Genomic DNA, 26,941 nt, shown 5'->3' with positions numbered 1-26,941 from the left:
AGGCTGAGCCCCGAAGGCCTTGAGGAATACCGACTCCTCAGCGGAAGGAGGTTTGGATTGCCAGTCACCTCGTTGTTTGAGGATTTCTAAGATGTCCACAAAGGAGACATCGTCCGAGGATGACTTGGGGGACCCCTCCGCGTCATCGAGGTCGGTGTCTGAGGTGAGAGACTCATCAGGCAAGTCAACGTGCTTCCTCTTACACTGTCTCTTCCTGGGAGGTTCCTCCGAAGAAGCTTCGTAAGGACCCCCAGGAAGGGAGGAATCCCCAATGGGAGTGACCTCAGGCTCCAGGGCTCCGCTGTCCTGAGACAGGGGGACAACAAAGGAACAAATCTCCATGCCAAGGGAAGGTGCTGGAGAGATGGTGGAGGTAGCCAAGGAAGATTTGGCTAAAGCACTCCTCATGGCCCTGAAGGCCGGACCCCCCAGAGTCCTGGGACGGTCCGACCCCCGAGGCCACAACAGTAGAAGGCACTCCCGTGGCCGAAGCACCAAGAGGGAGGCTCGGAACCGAAAGCATCGGACCCGAAACGTCACCCCCGGGGCCAACCAAGGAGGTCCGTGTACCGAACTCCGACTCGAAGGTCGGGGTTGGAGTAAGGGTCGGAGCCGACCCGAAAACCTCCACCGGCTCCACCAGCACCTACTCCAACGGTGCCGAGGCTGTTGGAGGAGGAACTAAAACAACAGGGTGGACAATCGGCTCCGGAGCCGACTGGGCTGGAGCCGATACTAACTTTTGAAAGACTGGAGACTGAAACAGCCTTTGAAGTACCCTGTCAATATCCGAATCGGACATCCTCGAGGACCGAGAAGAGACCGATCGGGCCCGAGTTGACTTCTCTGCCGGTTCCGAAAGACTGGGGGACCGGCTCCGAATAGTCTCAAGTATTATCGGCGCCGAGGGAGATTCCACCAGTACAGCAATTTCCCTCAGAGCCGATGGGGATTTCGGCGCTGAGGTAGAAGAGTCTGAGTGTGCGACCTTTCTCGGCTCCGAAACCATTGCAGCCGAAGAAGGTGACCCACCTCTCGATGCTCGAGCTCTCGGCTCCGAGGACAGAGGAGTCGAGGCTGGAGGCACCGAGGCAGACTGTTCCGACCTCGGCTCCAAAGTCCGTGGAGCCGACGGAGAAGCCTGCCTTGATTTCTTAGCTGTCGGCTCCGACGGACTGGTCGGAGCCGAAGACTTCTTCTTCCTGGAGGGAGAGGGGGAAGAAGATAAAGCCTCCTCAAAGGAAGGGGAAATCATCCCTTTCAGTATCAATTTGTTTTTCCTCTCTTGGAGGACACGGGAGGAAAAAGTGTGGCATACACTACACGATTCTTGAAGGTGCTTAGGCCCTAAGCAATAAACACAGAGAGAGTGATCATCCGTTATCGACATTTTGTACCCACACTTGGTACATTTTTTAAAACCCGAAGGTCTGTGTTCCTTCAACATCACTAGCAAGCAACCAAAAACCAACTAGGGACAAAAATTAAACACACAAGCCAAATCCCTCTAACTTAAGCAGGATCGACCAAGGGAACTATAACTACGCTCTGACAGAGCGCGAGGGCAAGGCCCCTCTAAGTAAAACGGGACCTTAGAGAAACAAATACCACACAAAAACAATTACAACAATTTTACAACAATTTTACCACAATTTCTTTAAACAGCAAGGCCTGAACAAAGCCAGAAGAAGAGCGCGAGGGAACCCCACCAGTTAAAGCGGGAACCTAACGCCAAGAAAAAACACACAACTTTTTAACAACAAAACACTCAACAAGTGATAAGTAGCTGTTAAAACAGCTTTTGGGTGAAAAATTAGAGAATTTCTGACAGAAAACTTGTCAGTAAAGTGTACTTAGCCCAGCCAAGTCGAGACCACGTCTATTGCTGTCAAGCGGCAAACGAGATCTGGGGAATTAGTGGTGGTGCATCCTGGGATGTAGAATAGCTCAGCCAATTAGAGACTTCGCTCCATAGTATAGCGTGCCGAGTCGGAGCCGAGGATCGGCTCCGAGCCCATCAGTACAGAATGTAGGCGAGGATCGGCTCCGAGCCCATCAGTACAGAATGTAGGCGAGATAGGATCACATAACATCATGAGTTTGGTTTTATTAGCATTTAGGGCTACATGGTTATTATACATCCAGATTTCAGTGGAGGTGAAGGCATTTTGGGTGAGTGTAAGTAGTTCTGAAGTAGACTTGGTCATGCAGATGATGGTGGAGTCATCTGCATATTGGATGACATTAGCATGGAGTATGCTGGTACGGAAATCATTAATAAAAATGCTGAAGAGCAGTGGACCTAGTATGGACCCTTGTGAGACTCCAGTATTAATGTTGAGGAAAGGAGAGAGGGACTGGTGCCATCTGGTTGCTTGTTGTCTATCTGTAAGGTAGTCAGAAAGCCAGCCTAGGGTAGGGTGATATATGCCTAAACTGGAGAGTTTGGTCAGAAGAGCTACGTGGGAGACGGTATCGAATGCCTTGGAAAGGTCATGAAATAGTGAGGGGACAAGGTATCCTGAGTCTTGAGCATGGTTGACTGTATCCAAGAAAGGTAAGAGCAGTGATAGTGCTATGACTAAGTCTAAACCCATGTTTGGTTGGGTAGAGGAGGTTGCGGTTTAGTATGTATTTAAGTAGTTGGCTACAGATACTTTTTTTCCAGAATTTTGAAGTTAGGAGAGAGGATAGCAATTGGATGGAAGTTAGATGTATCAGTACTGTTTCCACCTTTGTGAAGAGGAAAGATAAATGCCTTTTTCCAGAAGGTGGGAATGAATGACTCCTGAATGAATCTGTTTAGTAGTATACTAATAGGATAGGCTATAGTGTCTTGATTTTTGGAGGAATTCTGGTGATAAGTTATCTGGAGCCTTTCTTCCAGGTTTAAGTTTACATAGGAGTTTTTTTATGGTGGAGGTAGGTATGTGTATGAAAGAGAGGTTTGGTCTTAGCAGATGGGCTGATTAGTGGGAAGTTGGCAGTGAGGTTGACTATACTGTTTTTAAAGAATGAGTTAAAAAGTGAGGCAGTTTCAGCTGGGGCCATGTCTGGATCAGGAGAAGGATTATCACTTTTCCCTGGGTATAATAGAGAATTTATGGACCTCTAGAAATTTTTAGGATTTTGCATATGGTTGTTTTCCAGAGTAAAGTGGTAGTCTTGTTTGTTATTGGTGACAAGTCACTTTACTTGATTATGCAGTTGTTTGCATTGAACAAAGTCTGCAGGGCTTTTACATGTATGCCATAATTGCCAGGCCTTTTCCCTGGATTTCATAAGTTGCTTGGTTGATTTGGTAAGCCAACTGCCCTAGCTTGGCTTTCACTCTCCTATGTTGGAGAGGAGCAAGATTGTCGAGTACATGGAGGAATGTTGAGTTAAAGAATTCAACAGCATCATTCAGTGATAGGACTTTAAGTGGAAGCCAACTGATATTTCATAGGACATCGTTAAAGGTAGTTGTGGAGAAGTGAGATAGGTCTCTGGTATGCTTATAGTAGTGTATTTTAAGCACTGGAATTGTTTTGCGAATTATGTATGCCGGTAAGTGATCACTAATGCTGTTAAAGTGCCAGTGGAGGAGATTTTACTAGGGTCAGAGACAAGCACCCAGTCTAATACTGAGCCCTTGTTTTTGTTGGGTCTGGTCATGGTATTAATGAGTTGGGTGTACTTAAATAGGTTGATACTTTTTGTTGGGTGATGATGTATGATATCTAACTAGTTAATATTCACATCACCAAGTATGATTGTTTCATTCTCTATATTTTTGGATGATCAGGCTAGTATTTCTTCAAGTATTGGGATATTGTTATCCGGGGGGATATATGTGACTACAATGCAGATGCTTTTACTGCTGTTCATTTTCAAGTAGGATACTAGTATTTCAGCTGTAGAAAATGTGGGACTGGGTTTATTATATGGGACAATATTCAAAGTATTATGGTATATATGAGCAATGCCCAAACCTTTTTTCTGGGCTTATCTGTTCTCAGGCAAGAGAAACCTGATGGGAGGAATTCAGAGGTTTTAATATAAGGTTTTAGACAACTCTCCATTCCTACTACCATATCTGGTTTATACTGTTCAATCAAGACATGCAGATCTGGAATTTGGTTTTAGAGGTTGATGGTAGTGAGGTTAAAGGTTTTATGACAGTTCTTGTGATAAAGAGGGGAGTGAGTGGGTCCAGGATTGGGGTGAATGTCACCGCATAGTATTAGGTTGTGGTAAGTATGTAAGGGATTAGTGGCTTGAAATGTTTTCTTTGTGTTACATTTGTGTATGAAGGTCAGTTTTATTTTAGTTTTTACATGTAAGATTAGAATTAGCTTTTTAAGGAGGATGGTACTTGTTTCATATAGAGAGGGTGTTATGTCAGAGAAATGAATGAGTTTGGGCAGAAGAGTGGCAGTTACATGAGTGGGCTTGTAATATTCATTTATGGTTTCAGGAGAATTAAATAGTTGTAGAAAGAGGAAGGATAAAGACAGAGTAAGTAGTGCTAAGTTGGTGAAGAATGGCATCTTGTAATGGAGGTGTATATGTAGGGTAGTAAAGAGTAGGGATTATTTGTAAGATAAACTGAAAAGTGAAGACAGTGTGGTGAAGTATGGGAGTATGGGGGGTGAAGGGTGAAATGGTCAATTATACAATTAGTGAAATGGGGGTGTAGTGAAGAACAAATTAGTAGAATGTTCTAATTGGGTGAGGAGTAGAGGTAGGTGGAGCTTTGATTATGATAAATGTAAGTGATGTGGGGGTGGGTGGAAATAGGGGTAGGGTACCTGAGTGGAGTGAGCCCGAGAGAAGTGAGGGTGAACACATCAGGCAGAGCCAGGAGCAACAGTGGGACCTGCACTCAAGTTTATCAGTGAGGAGTACAGTGTTTTGGAGAGACTAGGTGAGTAAGAACAGATGTTGTTAATGTATGAAGTGAGCCCTTGGTTTAGAAAAGAGAGGAGATGGACAGCAAAAGTCTTGGCCTTCAGCACAGTTTCCTGATGCTAGTCTAGGTGCCAAAGTGATAGAGAGACTATGGAGAGAGCTGCGTACTCAGTGGGGGTGGAAGAAAGGTGGTGGTGGGGTTAGTGAGCCAAGAAATACATGTGTTTAATTTGCAAAAAAGGCAAAACAAATGCTTTTCACACCAGGTAAGGAAGCAATTAGGACACATACGTATAGCTTGTGATGGTGTTTTTTTTCTGTTGGTTTCTTCCCATCCTACAGAACAATCCTTGTATTACCTGCAGAGTCAGTAGACAGAATTTCAGCCAGGTCTGTTCAGGGTGGGGGGAGGACTGAGGTCACTTTTCTGCATAGGTGACTACTGTAAAATAAAAGAGAGATGTAATGATAATAAGATAGTAAGATTAGGGTGGTAAAAAAAACTCTAGAAGATAGAAAGCAATTAATGGAGGGGTAGTAAATATTGGGGGCAAACAGAAAGAGTAAAATAGAAGGCAGAGGATTGAGACAAAGAAATAAAACAATAAGAGTGAAGGTTGCAGGCTGGAGGGTGAGAAAGAGAAAAAGTAAAAGGCCCGGAAAGAGGACACCTGGGTTTGCAGTAGAAAGAGAAGACAAGACTAGGGAAGCATGAGGAGCTAGAAAGTGGGGTAGCTTAGTTTACAGCACAGATTTGGAGAAAGGGGCCTTTAAGCAGGCACTGGGAGGGGAGAAAACACACAGCTAATAGAAGAATGGTCAAGGGAAACAAGTGTTTAACATTTGGAGTAGGTAAAAATAAGAGAGAAGACAGAACATATTAAGGTCAAGGGACACTAGCATTTAGTCAAACTGGAATAAGTAGAAGGAAAATAGAATGCCGTTGCCAGTATCCAAATACTACATGCAAACATTTTACAGTATAAACAGATTATGCCTTCCAATTGCACAGCAGAACAGTAAACAAGCAAGCGGCAGTTATTAAAGCACATATTTGAAGAAAGGGGCCTTTAACTAGGCAGTGGGAGGGGGAAAAGTACACAGGTAAAAGCAGCATGCTCAAGGGAAGCAAGTGCTTACTCTAAAATTTGGACATTACAAGGAACCATCAAATACTAGCAGTTAAAAAGAAGAAACAGGAAAAAATAGATAACTGTACTCAAGGAAAATGGATAAAAAGAACATTGATTATCAAAATAGCTACAGCCAGTGACTGTAGTGCTCTGAATACTTAGACACATTATAAAAGACCAGGATATGCAAGCAGAAACTAGAACATGGAATAAAGACACTCATGCAACTGCAATTAGTAAAAGGTACAACAGGTCTACTTGAAAAAGACTTCAAGTATACTAAAAGATGCTACAAATGCAATTACCTCCATATGAACTACAGAAGGAGACAATTATGGCTGCAATGTGGGTACTCAGAAGGGCTCTCTCATCAAACAGCAAAGAGTGGCACATTGCTGATAACAAGAACTTTGTGTCCTGACACATGAATGGGGTCCCATTCTGTCACAGTATCAGAAAACCAAAACATTTAGACAAATTGAAAAAAATAGTGGAAAATCATCCCAGAGAGTTTCAAGGAAGGGGTAAGGGTGAAGGCACTCTCTCCTTTCTTGTCTCAAGTAGAAAGACCTCATAAGCATCTGGTTCCCAAGGGGTTGCCAAATCTGCTTATAATTCCAACCCAAATGTATCCCACGAGTTACTGTGCCTTGGAGGTTATTTTAAGGCGTGTATGCTAGCTAGGGTATGATTTAACATCTGTGACTGTCCATCAGAGACATAGGTACACCAGGTTGCACTTGAACACGGTTAGAGAAGGGCTTCACTTCACATGGATGGGAAGCCTACTCCAGAGAATGGTAATTCTCTGAGACATGTACCTGTCCCTCCAACATGTTCTATTTAAGACACAAGAAAAGTTTCAGTCCTTAGCTCCAGTAGTTCTGGTGCTGATCATTTTGCAGATATGCAAAAGGACCAACAGAGCGGGAATCTGAGGATACCTTGTATGCCAGGTATAGATTTCCTCTCAACAGTCTGTAGGAAACATAGTACATAGATGGGGCTTTGAGGTGATCTGCATAATATATTGTGTTTATGTCCTGTATTCTTTTTATGAGGAACCTCTGTGTACATTCCAGTTGTTCCACATGCCTGATCAGGTACACATACAATGTGATGTTATACTCAATGATGCATCTGATAATGGCTGAGTACAGTTGCACGATCACTTCTTTGGACATAGATGCCATGCCCTTACTCATAAACTAAGTAGTATAGAATGATTTTCTTACAAATTTAGACACATGCTGGTCAAATGTCAGGTTATTATCTACATAGATCCCCACATCCCTATCTGTCTATGATGTGCACAGTCAGAAAGGAGCTGGGGGTTAGACAACAGTTAGGCTGGAGCTGAATTTGTGAGCCAGAAGATTTGCTACATCTTCCGGTTCAATGTGTGTGTCTCCATTTACCAAAGGTTCAGCACTCTTTTGCGTGCTATATTTGTGGTTTTCTAATATAACTATAGAAGGCCTTATGATTGTTCTTGGCCTAGAGCACTATCTTTACCTCAAAATTTTCTTTGTTGGGCTTAATTATTCCTCTTAGTTGTCTATCCATAATTTTACGATTGTTTCATCAATAAGGTAGTTTTCCTGAGGGTCAACTACCAAAAGGTACTATTATACATTTCTTGGCACTGAGTTTTATACCATGGTTTGGACACCAGTCATTTGTCTGTGTTAGACCTTCCTGAAAGATGCCAATATTTTGGGGAGGGGGGTTCTATGATTGCTCCTAGATTGCAATCATCCGTACACTTGGTAAGATGAAGGCCCTTGACATTGGCCTCGATTTTTGAAGATGCCAAAGAGAAGTAGACCCAGCACAGAGCCCTAGGAGACTCCACTTGTGAATGGCCTCTCCCATCCTGATTTCCTGGGTCCTGTCTGTGAGACAGCTGGCCATTCAGTGAGTTATGTATGGGCGTATGCCTAATTTCGTGGGTTTGTTTACAATGCCTAAGTGAGGTACTGTATCAAATGACTTATCAAGGCTAAGGTAGGTAGTATGCACCATTTTACTTCATTCATTGCCTTAGTGACCTTCTCAAAGAAGTCCACCAAGTTCAGGAGACATGACTTGCCTTTGATGAAACCAAACTGGGTTGGATCCAAAGCCTGAAGGTTTCATATGTCATTGCTAAACATTTCCATGATAATTTTCTCATGGCTTTGCATATGAGACTAGTCATACTAATGGGTCTGTAATTCACAGGAACTGTTGATGGTCTACCCTTCTTCAGAGGGATGACTATTAGTCTTCCATTTGCATGGCATGAAGTCTATGCAGAGCCTATAGTTGAAGAGTGACAACAGTGGCCCAAATAGAGCAAATTTGAGAGTATTTAAGATGCATTTTGGGAAATTATCAGGGCCCATTAAAGCTGCATTCTTGGCCTCTAAAACCTGCTCCCTACTGATAGCAAGAAGGGTTATGTGAGATGGTATCTCCTGGGAGACAGCTGGGGTTGAGAAGTCAGTAAAGTTGGAAATGAATTTGTCAGACAGAATATTTGTTACACCTTCCAGTTCCATGAGTGTGGCTCCATTTACCAAATGTTTGGCACACTGTAGTGTGCTGCCTTTGAGGTTCTGGACTTAGTGAAAGAAGGCCTTATGGTTGTCCTTGGCCTGGGATGCTATCTTTATCTGAAAATTTGCTTTTTTGGACTTAATTAGTTCTCATAGTTGTCTATTCAGTTTGATGACAGTTTTTATCTTTTTTTTGTTATGCTTCCTAATTTTACCTAGGACTTTTTTTTCTTTTGATGTACACCCCTTTTAAATTTTGGATTCCGACAAGGTGCTTTGTGTTTTTGAGTTAGTTTTGGAATTACTTCTGGTAGGCACAGCAGCCTCGATGCAATCAATGACACGGTTGTGCAAAGCTTCTGCAAATAATTTTGCATACAGTGTTGTGTTATCTGGGTTTACATGGGCTTGAAATTTTGATAGGTTACCACTTAATAAAATGTTGCTTGCTTTGGAGTAGTTTCTGTTACAGGGTTTGCTAGGGTTACTTAAGTCTTATTTCACAGGAGACTGCTCTTTGTGGTCTGACCTTACCAGAAAAGGCACAATGCCAGTTTCCAGCATTCGCCCATATATGTGAGCACCAAGTCCAATATGGTTATACCTCTGACAGGCATATACACTAACTGGTCAAGGCTGTTAACTCTGAGAATCCCAAACCTGAAACCAGGTGATAGCAACTGTCACTCTCAGAGATCACACTGGATAGCCCCAGGCCCATACTGAATGATCCTGAGTGCACTCCTAGTTTGACAGGGAAGCTACATCTCAAATCTCTATTAATTAGGAATCATACGCATCCCTGTGAGGAGCAAAAGACTGCATTAAATGTGGATTTTTCTGAAGGACACTAGGCTTTGACCATTCATCCACACTATCTCCCCAGTGAAGAAACTTTTATCTTTCTTTCTTGCCATTAGAAGAACCAAAACAAACATCACCAAGGAGGAAAGAACATTCAACCTGTAGCATCCATATGTCCAGAATGAGCCAGGAATCAGCTTTGGAAGGGTAATGCTATAAAATTCCTGGCCCTAGTATGACAGAGTTGCTTCCCAGTAAGACTGAATATTGCTCCTGGTGGCTTTAGAGAACCAAACTGGCCAGTTGGGTAAAAGGCGAGGAAAGGTGATGGCCAGCAGAATGCATTCCCACAAGTGTTGTAGTGCACTGGAGTTGAAAAATAATAAGAATGTGAACTCAGGAGAGGAACTGATCAAGTTATATCATAGGAGGAAAATGGAATATGCCTAAAATAATAAATACATACATTACTCATACAAGATGTCCAATCCACATGTACAATCCCTTGGTAGGTAATAAAAACAAAATCAGATGTATAAGTAAATGACTGATATTCATAAATATGAACTCTTTCTGCACCTTTGTCTACAAAGCTACATTTTTAGGTACTGTTAATTAAGTCAGCATTTTAGTACAGTACTTACATTACAGCATCTTGTGTGTTTTGAAGGTACTTAAGGAACATTTTATTGTTAGTGCATCTGAGTTCATTATGTATGCCGTTGTCGTGGCAAGCATGTGGGATCCTTGAACATATGCAAACAAGCAGACATGAAGATATGGTAGTGATGTGGATGGTGCAATATTAACCAAGAGTGCTGGAATCAGTCCATGAGAGCACAAGTGGGTAAAATACTACAAGGCCCACAAAAAAATCACTGACTGGCTTTTGTACATTGATGTAGCTTCCCTTCATACAGTCTTAGTTTTAATTCAGTTGGTTGGGCAGAAAAGTATTTTTTTTATGCATTCTTTGCCACCATACATATGGAATAGAAAGGACAGTTTGAAAAATTTGAAAGTGTACACTGTTTTCTGTATAAGCAAAACACTGTAAAATTTGTGCAGTCTGCCTTCATTTATTCCATGCCTCGATTCTTTGAGTTCAGTAATTGGTTTTGCATACATTGCCACTTGTGGCTCAGACACAACAATTCAGCTGTACACAGGAATCTTTTACTTATTTACACGCTACAGACCAGCCTAAGACACTAGAACTGTTTGACTTCACAAAACTGCAACTTTAAAGAGGAAACTGCTAAACTTTATACAAGGAATTACAGATGTTTCTGTAGTTATATTGACATTTGAGTTTATCTGATTAACTCACAGTTTACATTCTTGCTCATTCTAGTTACAGCTGAGATTCTCAAAAAAATAAAACCTTGGCTGGCATACATTATGTTTTGTATTCCTGAGGACGGAGGTGGAGGGACAGTGTGATGACAGCAGGTACTGTCAGCCATGCCAGGAGAAGTAGGGCAGTGGATGTATGACTTGTGCCAGCACACCTAGCTGGAATTTTGTAAATAACTATATGTCATTTGTTTATCAAACTGATTTGTACAGATGCTTGTGCTGAAAATGTATTTGTGAGGTTTGCTTGTGTTAAAATGTATGAGAAGTGCACCCCGCTGGAATGAAAAGAAATGTACGTGTATTATTGTAAATGTATTAATTGTACATGTTTTGATAAAGGATACTGGGACAGCAGAGGTTAACCAGTTAGCTTACTTTGTGAAATATAAATGAGCTGTTAAAGCATTAAATGGCACCCCACAGTGCTGAATAGGAGAGGAGATGGTGGGTCTGGAAGTTTTGTTCATTAGCTCAGTAAAAAGAGGGGAAGCCCCCGACACTGTCATAAACACTGAGATGTGTACTGTAGCCTAGCTGTTGATGCTAAATTCCTGTCTCAACTTCAAAGGGTAATACTATGATAACCTAGAGTCAGGTGACCAGATGATGTCATTCTACAAGCCTTCTTGGATATTATATTTTACAGGGAGTAATCTCTGAGTATTCTGTTTTGGGGAACCTGAGTAGAAAAACTGCTCACATACTTCACTGTGTCTTCTCTATCAAGTAAGTTATTAGAGAATAGTTATTCTCCTACATTAAGTGAGGAACATAGCGAAGCTTAGTTTAGAGATTGTTTTTCTTTATTTGTATGAGTCTGTTCATCACTGTTATTTCAATATTTCCTGTGATTTGAACTGTAAATATATATTTAGTGTTTTATTGTTTGATCATTACTTATTATTAAATATACTTAAAACTTTTATTGTGGCTGGTCCTTTTAGAAAGCACTTAACACCTTTGTGAATGCTTATATTTATTTGGTGACACCGCGTGGGCCACTCCTGAAGGCCTGTCTTGGTCAACTACTAACATTTGTGTTAGTATTATTATACAGCATAATTGTACACCCTTTTAAGAGCCTTATAGTAATTGACTGGTGACAGTGAATCTACCTTATAGTCTGGGCAAAGCTGGTAGAGCGGGTAATCTATGCCAGCTTTTCCCAGGTGTGTGTGTGTGCATATTAGTAACTTGTATAACATCAAGTTTTTTATTAGTAACTTGCATAACATCAAGTTTTTAGGTAAGTGATATATATATATATATATATATATATATATATATATATATATATATATATATATATGTGTGTGTGTGTGTGTGTTACACGTATTTTTCCATTTTATTATATATGTGATCATTATTTTTTGAATTCAAAGTTACATTGAAAATAGAACTAGCTTACTTATACTGTGAAATAGAAACATTGTTTTATGTATAAGGCATGAATTTTAAATACTGTGTTTTTACTTATATGTTTGTTTTTATAGCATTATTCTTTTAAATTAATCTTTTGGGATGGGAACATGATTTTGATTGGGTCACGTTTGAAAAGGGTGGGTATTTAGAGGAAAGCAATGAATTTGTTCTTTGTTCTGAAGAAGTCTTTATTGCTGGATGAAACCTAGGTTAACTTGTGTGTTCATCAACTTTGTGTTGTTACTCACATTAAGTGGGATTGATGACTGATCCCGAAGTGTGGTTTTGAATTGGTGTATGTGTAAATTAAATCTCAAAGAGTGTGGGTGTCAGCTATTTGGGACAGGGACACAAAGCACTGGTTAAAACCAGTGGTGAACCTTACTGGGGACCTTGGGAGATGCAGACAGAGAGCACAGACTCTGGACTGAGTGTCTGCCCTGTGTGCTATTAAGATAGACTGTGACTGATGCAGAGAGGTCTGCATCTGGAAATAATGAGTGTATCCATTTGTATTCCAAGTACACGTCCCTCTCCACTGTCAGTGATGAGGATTCAGGATCCTTAATTACTGGCCCAACACGGGGACATCACGGATAGCACTAGATAACAAAACAATGGCAGCAACGTTCTTCCTCATCAGTAACTGATCACATATACTCCATCATCATTATTTGTACAAATCCACCTACTGTTAAACTATAAGGGAGTGATTTAGCAAAAGTGAAGAGGAAGTGCTGCTATGGACAGAGTACATCATAAGACTGATGGGAATGCGTGTTAGTAGTAAACACAAGCAAGGCAGTTGGTAACATTTTTTACAAGTCTGGACATTTTGGCATTGTTCACTCTAGTGACCTTGTGGCCAGACAACTTGCTTTATTTTTACATGTTTAGTTATACATTTATTTTACAGTACATGCAGAAAGAAATGCAAAGTATTTCTGAAGAAAAAAATAAAAACAAATGACCTGTCACTGTAACAATTAGAATCCTGATTTGTTTGTTCCAAGAATACTTAACTACTTATTTCAGTGGCTAGATTTTTTTGTACTATTAGGCCCACTTCCCAAACTGTTAATTAACAGTCCCTTCCCATTCATTCCCCATCACCAGAGTGGAGGTGGACTGACAGGGGCCATCATTCAGACAGCCATTAGGGGTAGTTCGAGGACTTTCCCTTATTTTTGCTCCCCAGACCTAACTGCACACACCCAACATGGCATCAAGAAAAGACATGTGAGGGGCTGTCAGATGAAGACATTCCCTCATTTCCACAAGGGGTATTCACTCAGAGCACACTTACCTCTCCCCCAAAAAGCACAAGCACTTTCCTCATTCTGCACCAGAAAAATCACACCTATCCAATGTGTCCCAGAGAATGCACAAACCTCTCCGACTCCCTCCACTCCCAGATGAGGTGAGTACGCCACACCTCCACACTCCTCCACTGCCTGGCTCCTCTAGCACATGAAACCTGTTCTGGATCATAGTCTAGGCTCCAGCACTCACAGCCAAGGCTGTTTCTATTATTAGAACTGTTACAACAGTGTCACAATGCAAACTGCTACAGTGAAGACTATTTCAGTAGTGGAACAATTACAGAAAATTTTGGCATGCAGAATCACTGCCAATAAATGAATGAACAATGTAATTCATGGTATAATAACATTTACATATGGAGCTACATCACTTCTGCAAGTATAATACAACCACGCAGTATGAAAGCTACCATGATTTTCATAGCTGTCCAAGTGTTGGAGGACTTGCCAGGAATAGCAGAGTGAGTGGTAGAAAATATGGGTCAATAACAAGTAGCCACAGATGAACGGCAGACACAGAAAGGCATCCAGTGGTCATTCATATGGACACACGCATGTTCTGTTCTTCACAGTGCAACACATAATGTGGCAAAATAGGCAGCTTTTAAGTAAGAGTTCAAGGCACCCCAAAAAAAGAAAAAAATTCTCTCACCTATAGTCTGATGGCATCGGTCCCTGTCTGGCAGCAACCCCCCCACTTGCACCCCCATCCCCATCCTACCAAAAAGTATACATACAAAGCAGAAATAAATGAATGACTAAATCAACGAGAATACTTCTGAGAGAGACACAAAGACAGCAGAGGATCAAAACACAGCAATTACGAATAAATGAGTAATTCATAAGAATATTTTTTTTATAAGAAATACTAAGAGCATTTTTAAAATGCAGTGTTTTGTGCATGTTTATGCATGGACAGAAGCGTCTCTGTCTTGTAAGTTTTGCAAGTGAAAAAGGTATGAATCTGTAATTCCTCATCAGAAGAAAAAATGCCTAGCTTTGAAATTCTCCTATGCTACTGTCGAGCAAATGATAAATCACAATTTGTAGTTCTACCACAAAAAATATATACCAGCACTCTGAATACTTGGAGTCAACACAATGTGTTGTACATAACATAAAATATATATATATATATATATATATATATATATATATATATATATATATATATATATATATATATATACATACATATATATATATATATATATATATATATATATATATATAGAATACAAATAAACTTCCATTTATTAAGAAGTCCAAGTGACAAATAGATAACAAATAATTCAAACAGGAAGGTGACATATTACTTCTCCACAGCTGATCTCTTCTGTGATTTAGCTTGGTAATTCAGTGCCATCTTAGTTTCCATGCCCGTGTATATAGCAACACCTAAAACAGAAAACACCATCTGGTCAGCTAAGATCTGCTCACAACTGTTAATTAAAAGGCGCAGAAGGCTCTTAAACAAACAGGGCTTCTGCAATGACAAATTGCAAATGACAAGTACAGCAAAGTACAGCCAAAGAAATTTTTTATTGCTCTTGTAACTGGCTTGGATTCTGATAAGCACAATTGCATTGCAGAAATGCTACCGCATTAAATAAATACAGCACTAAATTCAAGTTCTTACCTCCGAATAACAAATTCTTGGCAACATACATTTGTGAAAGAATACTATTTTTTTTTAACGTTCATCAAAACATTGCATGTCTTTACATCCCAGGAGCTTCAGCAGGGATCTTTGATTCTGGCAGGGCCAGCATGTGGTTTGAATCCCTCAATCTTCTCTTGAATACCACATGACCTTGACTAAAGTCGCTCAGCTATCTCAAGGTTTCTGATTTGGCTATGACAAAAAGTGCCTGAAAATATTTTTTGCATTAATGAAATGAAGACAAACAGAAAAAATGGTCATCTGCTGTTGCCAAAGTTCTTGAGAAGAGATTGAAAACTATTTACTGCATTTGTAAAGCAGTAAACCCCACTAGGCACAAAACTCAATTTCACCACAAACAGAAGCACTAATCTTGTTAACTGACTTGCTCAGATTATATAATACACAAAAGTATATAATCAATGTCACCCCAAGTTTTACTGTGCATAAACTAATCTATAACTCATTACTGGAACTTCAGAATTATTAGGCCTTCTTACCATTTATGTCTGTAAGGACTCCTGCCCATTCACTGACACCACCCATTAAAAAGGTTTCTAAAGATGCCCCTCTGTAAGCAAAATGGCACATGTGAATGGCAGGCAAAATACTAGAAAGGGACTTCAAAATGGCATATAGCCAAATTACCTAGCATTGTTTTGTTTCCACATTTTTGTTATTTAACAAGATTTTCCACTACTGCACATTTTCGGACTACTCAGAACTTTCATTACAATAACATCAGGTAAATGTCACAAAGAAATATTAAGTGTTGCAGTAGCTGATGTAATAATGTACAGCAATCATTAAGGACTAACTAGTACTTCAAGGCAGTCAAATCTTCAGAGCATGTTACACTGCTATTGTATTTAAAAATACTTGTGTTCATTACACCATAAAATTCCATAGCAATTTTTTTTCATATGAAAAAGGTTACTACACCAGCTTCACTTGTGTTTGGAACAATTTATTAGGGTCATTTAACTCTGTCTGAAAAATTTTAGGATCATACTTTGCCTAAAATAATGCCTTCTTCAATTAATGTCCCATCTGTCAGCTACTCCTCAAGCTTAACAAATCCTGTACTACCCTCATTACTGCGTTATTAGTACTTCCTAATTTCTGCTCTCCCACTCCTACCAATAAAAATAAATTTAAGCCTGAAAAGAGATGCTCAATCTTGGGAAAGTTCTGTTTCCTACAGTACTAGTGGATAAACAACACAAAACATACGGTCTGCATTGCAACTGATAAAAGTTCAGAAATTGGCTCAGGGTGCTGTTTGGGCTGACTGCGAGGGATAGAATGAAAAGTCAGATGGTCATCTCTCCTATCTCAAAAGGTAGTATGACCTCTGGTGGATACCAGAAGCCTCACAGTCTATCTCAGATTAATAAGGGGGGGGGGCAACAATGGCCTGTTGTAATTACATTAAACACAACCACAGTTAGGGTTAATGATCATTCAAAGGAACAATGACAGCTCTCAAGCTCCAGTGAGACTGTTCTCCATCGGATCCTTTCCTTCCTGGACTCAGTAGTGGGTTTCTGTTCAAGTTAACCTCCCAAGAAGTTAGGAAAGACCACCCAAGTGCATGGATCTGTCCAGGTAGCTGGTAAGGAACAAATGGGGAATCCAGGCATGAGCAAACAAGGAAGGCGGGAGGCAAGAAAGGAGAGTATTAAAAAAATCCTGCTGGTTAGGCACTGCATGCTCATCAACTGACTTGCTTTTCGCTGCTTGAACATCTGCCTCATTAACAAGCTCTTCAGCTACTCTGTGAACTATGACATGATCAAAGTGGTTTTAGAATGTCAATACTGGATTTCTACCAAAAAGAAAAAGCCAGGTAGCAAGACAATGTATTAGCAAATGTGCGCTAAAAGAAATGGGTGATTTCCCATGTATTTTTTCTCAGCACAGCAACTCTTTCTTTGTATGCTACTTTCATTACTTTTTTAAATCTCTTTGCATACTATGCATGATTATTGTACCTTTTCTAATATGTTTAGTGTAACTTTATTTTTGTATTTGAAGCTTTTTCTCCCTGCTCTTCCACTGAAAAGGGGCTTTGCTGTCCAGATGAACTGCCCTGGTAAATAAATACAAAAAAATAAACAAATATATAAAAAGTGACAACAAGGTTAATAAAAGTACCTGTATAGCTACAAAAACTGTTGAAGAAACACAAGGTACCTACTGAAACAGTACAAAAATGAAATTCAGTCACATAACAAGAAAGGTAAATGATTTTGTTGTCACAGTACTAGAAATAAATTTAACCCAACAAACTGTAACTTTAATGAGCCAAAATGCCACAAGTGTGGGATGTCGAGATATATTGCATGAGTATGTCACAGAAGAACACAATCCGAAAAAAAATAAAAGATAAGCATTTTATAGAAAAGAATACACAATGTCTTTTTAAATAGAAAGCAAAATGTCTCACATTTTCAATATTATACAATACAATTCGAGAGTAATTATGTCTATTTTTCTAGTGAGAATATAAAAATAAAATGATTCAGGGCCATCAGTATCAATTATATATTACTTATTTTCCTTTGTTGACCGGGGAAATGCAACTGAGTAGAGGACCCTTTCTAAGAGGAGATCTGGAGAGAAAAACTGCATTTGTACAATATAATACACTGGCAATGTTAATTAACTTATGTAAATTAAACATTAATGTCATCTTTGACAGTGCAATATAAGAAAATTATAAACAGCATATTGAACTGGTTCACATTACATAAAAGCATATCAAATAAAATAATACATTCACAGTGGTACAATCACACTATATCAATACACTAACAATGGTATAATTACAATATCATGTTAAAATGAAATATAGTCTATACCGAGCATTTGTAGTAGGAACAGCTGTAAACATGGCTATGCATGAGTGAATAAGTATGAATTAGACAAGATCTTCAGATTGCATTAGGGTAATATACCCTTCAGGTAAGTAGCATGTTACAGGCATAACAATGTTTTTTTACTTACAAATGAATCGTCACTGTTTATTACTAAGGCCCAAATATGTTAGGAAATGTGAGAGATGGGCACGGAGAGGGATGTTTTTGCAACAGTTTGTCTGGAGATGAGCAATAGATTTTTGGTGGACTAACACAGAGATATAGGACAAAGGTGATAAGGAAAACTATTGTTTTTGTTAGAGTTAGCCAATGTTTTAGTCAATGCTTTCCAACAAAACAGTGGAATCCAGAACAGTTAAACTTAGAAAAATGCTCATAAAAGTTTGTCTGTACTGGGATTTATAATGGCTATAGTGTGACATGCAAGCAGAAGGAACAGCTACCGTTAGTTGTGGTACAAGGAGATTATACTTATTTGAGTAGAAACAACAGTTTTCAGAAGATGGTGTTACAATAGAAATAGATAAAGTCTGTCCGTCACAGTGCACTAAATTATTTAAAGTGTTTCAAATAGATGAATGCTGAAAATGGATACTAAAGTGTTTAGAGGAAAACAGTCAGAGTGCATGCTGCGCAAACTGCTATTTTAGTGAATACAAAAGCTTTGGTAACAGTGGTCCTCCTGCCACATTAGGTGAAAAACAGAGCTGGTAAAGAAACAGAAATGTTAGAAAAAACAAAGAAACAATTTTCTGTCCAGTGAAACAGAGTGAGTGGGCAGCACCTACTGTTTCACTGGTAAAGAGGCACAGACCAATTTGGATGTGTGATGATTGTGAGTTGCTTGTAAATCAAGCTGCTACTACAGGAACATATTTGCTTGTTAGGATGAAAGAGTCAGTGACCATGCTGCGTGCTGTAATAGTTATCAAAACAACGATCATCCTCTACCTGCCAACAAGTATTATTTAATGATTTGAAGAAATACATAACAATTAATTTGCACAAATGTTTGTTTTTCATGTTCTGTGTTGGAAGTTCTGTACTTTCCATTTTCCAAAAAATAATGGAAAATCTGCTACAGGATATGAACATAGTGATATATCAAGATATATCAATGAGAATGTCCACAGAGATACCTTACTAAAAAGATATTGGGATTAAAAAACATAGACCGACTCTAAACTCTGTCTCAAATCTGCACGCTGAAAATAGTTATCACCATTACCATATTACCCTAACATATGCACTTTTATTTTCTGAACCAGAGAGGGGTAGATGTGCTTTCCTAACACTGGTATCAGTTATGTCAAGCAATGGATTATTTTAACAGGAAACCAAGCTGCAGAATACAATAGATTACACAGCTCAGTAGCACTTGGATATTAAACTGCTACTACAGGGCATGCTTTTTTTGTTTGTGTAAGGTCCTTTTTAATATAGTGCAAGAGCCTTACCAAAAGTAATTTCACAGTCACCAAGATTCAACTGCAGAACTGCAAACACAGCGTACAGGCCTGTGTCTCTGTTTCTCTCATGTTTTCTTTGTTCACTAATGACATCACCAATGGTTATGGCCTTAGCTATAGATGGTAGAAAATTAGTTTAATCTTAAAATCTACTAAAGCATGAAGCACTTTTCTCGTCACTGTCTCACAAGATTATGGTCATCCTTGTCTTTACTGCACAGACAACAGCATTACCAAAGAGAAGGACTTTCTTAAACTTTCTTGGCATAACTCTACAGTGCATGCTACTTTCTCCATCAACACTGAGTTCACTGCTAAAGCCATCCGCCTGAAACCAGACATTTGTCAAAGGTTCCACCGTCACCTCAGGCACCATGCAGCTGAACCCCCCCCCCCCCACACACACACACACACACATTATCATCTTAATTTCCACTCCTAAATGCACCCTACCTCCCTTCTTGCTGCTTTACAACAGGACTTTTCACTATACAGCAGGGTTTCTACACCACCAGCTTTACTATGATTCCATTAACTGCCCTGAGTTACTATCCTTCACAATCAGTTTCATCTTACAGAATTTTCCTGCCTTTCAGCTTATTTTTTCTTGCCAGCTTAGCTTTATTCATCCAAATTCTGAACATATTCTCTCTTTTCTTCACTCCTGTCATTTCCCCTATTTTACTTCTCCAGTCTCTTTTTTTTCTCTTATCTTCATGCTCTCACATAACCCCAAACTCTAAAACTCTATACATACTTGCACCACCATGTGTGACCCTTTCTTTCTCTCATAGTTCAAATCATACATCAGAGCCCATGGGTCTCATAGCTTAGAAAAGTAATTATCACTCCAATTAATACCCCGTTTCCATAGTTTTACCTCTTCCCCTTCTTATATTTCTCTCTCTCTCTCCTCACTTCCTCCCACATTTTCTGAATGTTGGTCCTTCACAGCCACAATGCCCAGCATTAGCTGTACCAGCTTGCCATGCCTGTATTTGTATATTTATCCATCTCCTTGCTCTTTTTTTCCTCTGCTCCTCATTTTTGTGCCTTTTTTTTGTTTCTCTTTACTGTTCTTATCTGCACTATTACACAGTTTTGTATCTCTGTGAATTTCATATTTTACCATTTTAGTTATTTTTACAATACAATTTATGTATAAATTTGGTTTCAGTTGCAGATTACCGAATAAATAGGGCACAAAGTTTCAACTGAATCTTCTCAAGTAAGAAATTTAAACAAATAATTAAGCCAGTAAAAGCACCACATACACTGCAGAGGGTATGGCTTCACTACATAATAGAAAACAATCAAGCAGTCATCTCAAGACTGATTCAGTCAGTTAATTTCTTCCTTGACCACATCATATCATATCATATATGTATACCTTGTGTTACTTTCCTATTCAATACTTAAATTTCCCTCACTCCTCCTTAGCAGATCAGCAGTCATGTATGCACACTTCCTGACTCTCCCTGTGGTCAGTCTGGTTGGGATGGCTATTCAGAGGCATTGTAGCAGTTGCCTTATGTACAGTGACAACCAACTTATTCTTAGTAAAACAGACAGCGTATGTGAGAGGTGTAAATACACTTTAATGGTGGAGGCACTTACAGGTAATATTCCTTAAACACTAAGATCTCCTGCACAGCATAACCAAAAAAAGAGTCCTCGGCCATCAAGTAAACACTCTTTTAAAACAGCACCCACAGCTACATATAACAAGACAGAATCCAATGCCTATACTGATAAGCCCTTAAGGCTAACCAGCACACAATCAAACTTCCTGGTCATTGGTGATTCTATAGTGAGGTACACCAATGTCCTCCTAAAAAGGACTGAGTAAGGAGAGAGAGTCATGGTTAACTGCCTTTCCAGGGTTAGGATCCATCAATTTACACAGACACTGAGGTCATGAGCCACAGGTACCAGACTGACTCTGTCTTAGTTCATGTGGGTGTTAATGACCTGAGACATACCACCCCCGACAATATGAAGCAAGACATGATCGAGTTCGCTGATTATGTCTCAAGAGGTATAAGCCTAACACTGAGCAGCATACTACCTTTTCCAATGATGACCCCATGTACTAACAGGAAATGATTGATTTTAACAACTGGCTTAGCTTCTGATGTCAGTCCAAGGGGGTACAAAATCTGATGGCCTGAGAGGACATGGCTGACAGACCATACTGCTTTGATAGGGATGGTCTGCACTTATCCACGCTAGGCTTTTAGATATTGGCAAAGAACTTTTCCACCCCTATAGTGCTTTTTTAGGCAATGCTAAACTCAGAAATCTCCCATCTTAACTGAACCTATGAAGGAATACTTGAAGGTGGTAATTCTCAATGCTAAAAGTCTTAACAAGAAAGTCCACTCCCTGCAGCCCTTCCTCCCCCTGGAGGGGACAGTGCAGACATCTGTGTAGTAATGCAGACATTGTTTAAAATCATGGAGAGTACCCCAGCAATACAAGGTTATAATGCCTTTCACACCTTTAGACCAGCTGCTGCACAGGAGGGAAATAAAGGTGGAGGAATGGGATCTGAGTCTATATTAAAACAACCTCACAGCTAGACTAGTTAAAGTGTATAACCCACTGAAATCATACATGTGCAACCCATAATAAACAGAGTCTCATACCATATTCTTGCAACCTACAGATGTCCCAGGAAACCTATACTACCCATCTCAATGTACTAGAGTTCCTCACCGTTCAACTCAGTATGATATTCATGGGGGATCTCAACTATCCCTCCACAGATTGGGAAAGATACACCACTGTTAATGCACAACCCCAGTGATTCATAAACATCTTGGAACAGTTGGTCAGTTCTAACAGGGCTACAGACATCCTTGACCATGTACTTACAAACATGGGAAGCCAATGTTCCTCATCCAATGTAATGTTCTCACTCATCAAATGTGACCATTAGGCAGCACGGCTTGAAATAAAAATTAAATCCCGGGACCCAGAGAAACCAAAACCCTTTAGGAACTATTCCAAAGCTAACCTCTCTCTACTAAGTGGCACTTTGGCTAAATTCCAAGCACCCCCAAACCTAGTAAACACCATAGCATATGCTGAGCTATTTACAAAATCCCTATACAGCCACACTGATAGCTGTATAGAGTAAGCTGTACCCACTTGTATAAAGAAAAAGATGAGCTCAAATGACAACCCACCATGGTGGAATCAAAGTATCAATCAGTTATACAACAACAATAACAAAAAATGTGACCAAGTGTAGGAGGAACAAAGCCCAACATATTAAAAAAATACCCTGACCAATCTAAACAGACAGCTAAGAGTGTTAATTAATGCTTTATAGGCTACATTTGAAGAAAAAAATAGCTTTTTAGGCAAAGGATGACCACAAAGCTTTATACAACCATCTCTCTAATCTCAAGAGAAATACACAGCAATGATCATAACATGTTATAAATGCAATTACCCACACTAAACTGGAGGCCATTGTCAACCTTTTGGCTTACAGGTTCAGGTCAAATTTCTCCCCCAACTCACCCGACAGTCCACAGAAAACATTTCACACCACAATACCGCCAACATTTACTAGGGAACAGATCTTAAATGCATTTTCCAAGGCCAAAATCACTGCATACATGAGCCCTGATAACATCCCAGGATGCTTATTAAATAGCATGAAACATGACCTCTCTAGTCCACTTGAATCACTTTTCAATTGGAGCCTACAATCTGGTTTTGTGCTGAAGGAAGAGAAGATGGCTACAGTCATTCCACTGCCCAAAGGAGTTCCAATCATCAATCCAGGTAACTACAGGCCCATAAGTCTGACAAGCCTCATATGTAAGGCAATAGAAAGAAACATCATGGACATGATAAATGAGAACATAGGTACTTACAAACACTGGACCCATTACAGTACAGCTTTGTTAAAGGAGGATCATGCCTGTTAAATCTGGTGGACTTCTTTGAGAAGGTCAAGAAAGCAATGGATGAGGGCAAGACTGTACACACAAGCTTACCTCGACCTGGCCAAGGCTTCTGATACAATATCCCATTCAGGCATTATAGACTAGCTCGCTAAATTAAGTACAAACCTTTTCATCACCCACTGGATAGCCAAATGGCTCAGTGATAGGACCCAGGGGGTCAAAATAGGGGTCACCTCCACCAAGAGGCCAGTCACTAGCACAGTCCTCCAGGACTCAGTACTGGGCCCACTCTCCTTTTTGATGTCTATTTCTCTGAAGTGGACGCAAAAGCTGAAGTTTTATGGCTGACTACGTTTGCAGACGATTGCAAGCTGGGAGTTATTATCGGACTCCCTTGCAGACACTAGCGTTCTTCAAGAAGGCCTATCTCTCACTAACAAATGGTGCCAAAGCCATGGTCTTAAACTCAATGCTAAGAAATGCATAATTGTACCCTTTGGGAAGTCAACCATTACAGCTAATTATATGTTGATAATATGCCCCCTAAGAGTTGACTCAATGGTCAGGGATCTGGGTAAACACAGACAGTGGCCTTGCCTTTTGACCACCACTTGGCCACAGTGGTTTGGAAATCCTTTTATACTGTGCAACTTATAAGTGAATGGCATCTAGGTTCAAAGAGGTCATTATTCTCCTGTACACTGCCCTTATCAGGCCAATCATAGATTACAATGCTCCCTTTGGGGTGTAACTGACCAGGCATGCGCAGCAACTATAGCAACCTCAGAGGTTCCATGCAAAATGAATACAAGGCGTAACACACCTGCCTTATGCAGAGTGTCATAAAGCCTCTTTCTTCTACTCAGTCTCTGACACATTGCTGAGGAGTGATCTATGCCTGGCTTAGAAGATATCAGCAAACCCCACACTTACGAATCTCCTGCATATAATTCAACACTACCAGAAATACAAGATCTAAGGACCTCAATTTTGTCTGTGACCTAAACAGAATATGCTGGAGAGACAGATGTGTGCCCAAGAGACAGCCCTCCTATGGAACAGGCTTCTCATCCATGTGAAGCAGAATTCATCTATTACCCAGTTTAAGCACAACCTAGACCAATGGATGGGAAATATGAAATTTACACTGGGCCTGACACCCATGTTCCTTATGGAGAGAACCAGCTTATAAATGCCTGGCTGACAATTTTCTGTTTGGATACAGGATGTCATTCTTTCAGGAAAGCTTGAATAAGCTTAGAAATCCCCCCCACCCCCACCCCAGGTTGTTAGCCTAGTAACAATCTATGACTCTGTACCATATCATATCATATACAATGTGCCCTGCCAATCTTCCGAACAGTAAGGCATCTTAGTTTACCATACTATAATCATACAAATACTTTCAACGTAACTAAAGTTTTAAATTTCTGTAGGTTCCTTCAACTTGTCAGAAACATGTGTCTCCATTTAAAAATCTGGGATGGTCCGCGCCACTGAAAAAAATAGGAACTAGCATTAGGAAACTCTGGTATATAATGTACAACAAAAATGATTACCACTCATGATATACGTACTTAGCTTGTGAATTTAACTGAAAAAATAAAATTTGGATTCTTATAAAACTGAAGCTAGTCAATTATTTATCCATAGACTTGCTCAGATGTGCACTTGCAAGCAAGGAACCGCAAATAATAAAAGCTGTTTTCATTCAGACCATCCCTAACTAGTCATTCATGCAATTAAACAGACAAAAAGAATACTAAATAATGAACTTACCAAAAACTCTCTGTGTGTTTTTTACAGTCGCTCCTCTAAGGAGCAAATTTTCAGAGCCTAATGACCTGTAAAACAAAACCAACAATGTCAGCAGATAACTGGAAAATGCAGACAAAAATATTAATATAGACTTTAAGCACAACTATTCCACAGTATCTGTATTCTATAGTTGGTAGAAGTACCAAAACAAGTTTTTGCAGATTCCAGAGCACTTCAAAGCTGGCAGCAGACCAGAGATGAACAGCAGAACCAACAACTGCCATTGTTTAAACAGAAACATTTAGGGTGTGTTAAACAAAATTAATATTACACTTAATAAAATATATTTTTTATTCATCAGACTTTAGAGACTTTGTTGCATGAAATGTTGTGAAAACCTCAATACTATTATACACACTATAATGGATAGTGTCATTTTAATGTCTAACTCATAAATCTATACGTTATATTAAAAAAATAAAAGAATGCATTTTGCTGTATATGTTAGTGAGAACATGAGGGTAATTTGTAGTACACTTGCATTATGTACCTTGCAACAGGTTCATCTCTTCTTTGGTATATGTTGATTCGCCCCACAAACCTAAAAGTAAGCAAAAATATCTTTAGAAACAAAAACACTCAGAAAATCTTTTTTCTCACAAAAACTAATGATAGTAAAACTATTTGACAAAGAAAAGAAGGGCTGACAACAATTTTTATTACACAACAAACATTTTTTTTCTACCACAAGTGTGTGAAACACAGCAGTCATGAAGTGTTAATCATTATATCCCTCCAATGATTCCTTTAGCTACACAGGATGATGCATCATTACAGTTGGTAAGACATATTATTTAATGGCCACCCATTTTCATAGGTTCATAGGTAGGTACTAGGCTACTGGCCCTAGGGCCTATATAAGCCTAGCCAAAGATACCCTGGCTTTCGCCACCCAAGAAAATTATTTTCCTGTGCCACTGTGGAGCAGAGTCACAGAAGTGATCCCCGGGGTGAATTTCCTATCTCCCATCCAATCATCAAGATTTTTCTTGAAGAGCGCTAATGAGGAGCTTTGTTTGATATAGATAGGTAGTTTGTTCCAGAGTATGGGAAGTCTCTAAGACAGGAATCTATCCCTCCAGCATGGTCTGTTTATTGTGGTGACGAGGTTTAGGTCCCTAGACCATGTAGCTCGTAGGGATTGGGATTTCTTTAAGTGGAGCATGTCTAAGAGCTCTGGGTTTGACATATCTTTGTGTGTTAGGCAAAGATTGCCTCTGAATAGGCGATATGCAACGGAGTAAAGCTGCAGTTTTTTGAGATGGTCTGCATAGGGCATCTGTTTGAGGCCAGTAATCCTCTTTGTGAGGTATTTCTGTGGCCTTTCCATTTGTTGTAGATGTCTTGTGAGGTACATACCAAAACGGGCATTGTACTCTATAATGGATCTAATGAGTGACGAGTAGAGGGGAACAATGATCTCTTTTTTCCTGGATTCACTTCTAAGAGATAAAACAAATGTAAATTAATTTTATAAACCAGAAGCAACTCTACTTTAATAAATTGTTTTAACAAGTTTCTGACACTCTCACTCTTACTAAATAAAAGTCCCTCCTACACTTCACTGCTTCCTCATTTCGAGGAGTCAGCTGCAGACACACTACCAGTGGCAAGAACTGCATGATTACATCATGCTGTGTATATATTACCATTATCACATGACTGTGTATGCAACAAGCATAAATTCATTCCTGCTAACTTGTTTTAGCATGC

The 26,941-nt window shown here is 39.7% G+C and overlaps 1 protein-coding gene across 6 annotated transcripts in view; it reads right to left on the bottom strand.

Moving 5' to 3' along the window:
• The window catches only part of ATP11A (ATPase phospholipid transporting 11A), a 1,534,794-nt gene that overhangs the window by 569,544 nt on the left and 938,309 nt on the right, over positions 1-26,941 (bottom strand). For all 6 annotated transcript variants that reach the window (XM_044072636.1, XM_044072632.1, XM_044072633.1 and 3 more), the window contains exons 8-10: positions 25,719-25,769; positions 25,190-25,254; positions 14,790-14,871 (exon numbers count right to left, since the gene is read on the bottom strand). In XM_044072636.1, coding sequence (XP_043928571.1) covers positions 14,790-14,871; positions 25,190-25,254; positions 25,719-25,769 — 198 coding nt within the window. The remainder of the gene's footprint in view (positions 1-14,789; positions 14,872-25,189; positions 25,255-25,718; positions 25,770-26,941) is intronic.

Source organism: Protopterus annectens, chromosome 5.part0 (genome assembly GCF_019279795.1).
Source record: "Protopterus annectens isolate FY-2018-M chromosome 5.part0, PAN1.0, whole genome shotgun sequence".
Taxonomy (NCBI): Eukaryota; Metazoa; Chordata; order Ceratodontiformes; family Protopteridae; genus Protopterus; species Protopterus annectens.
This window is presented reverse-complemented; position numbering and strand designations above follow the sequence as displayed.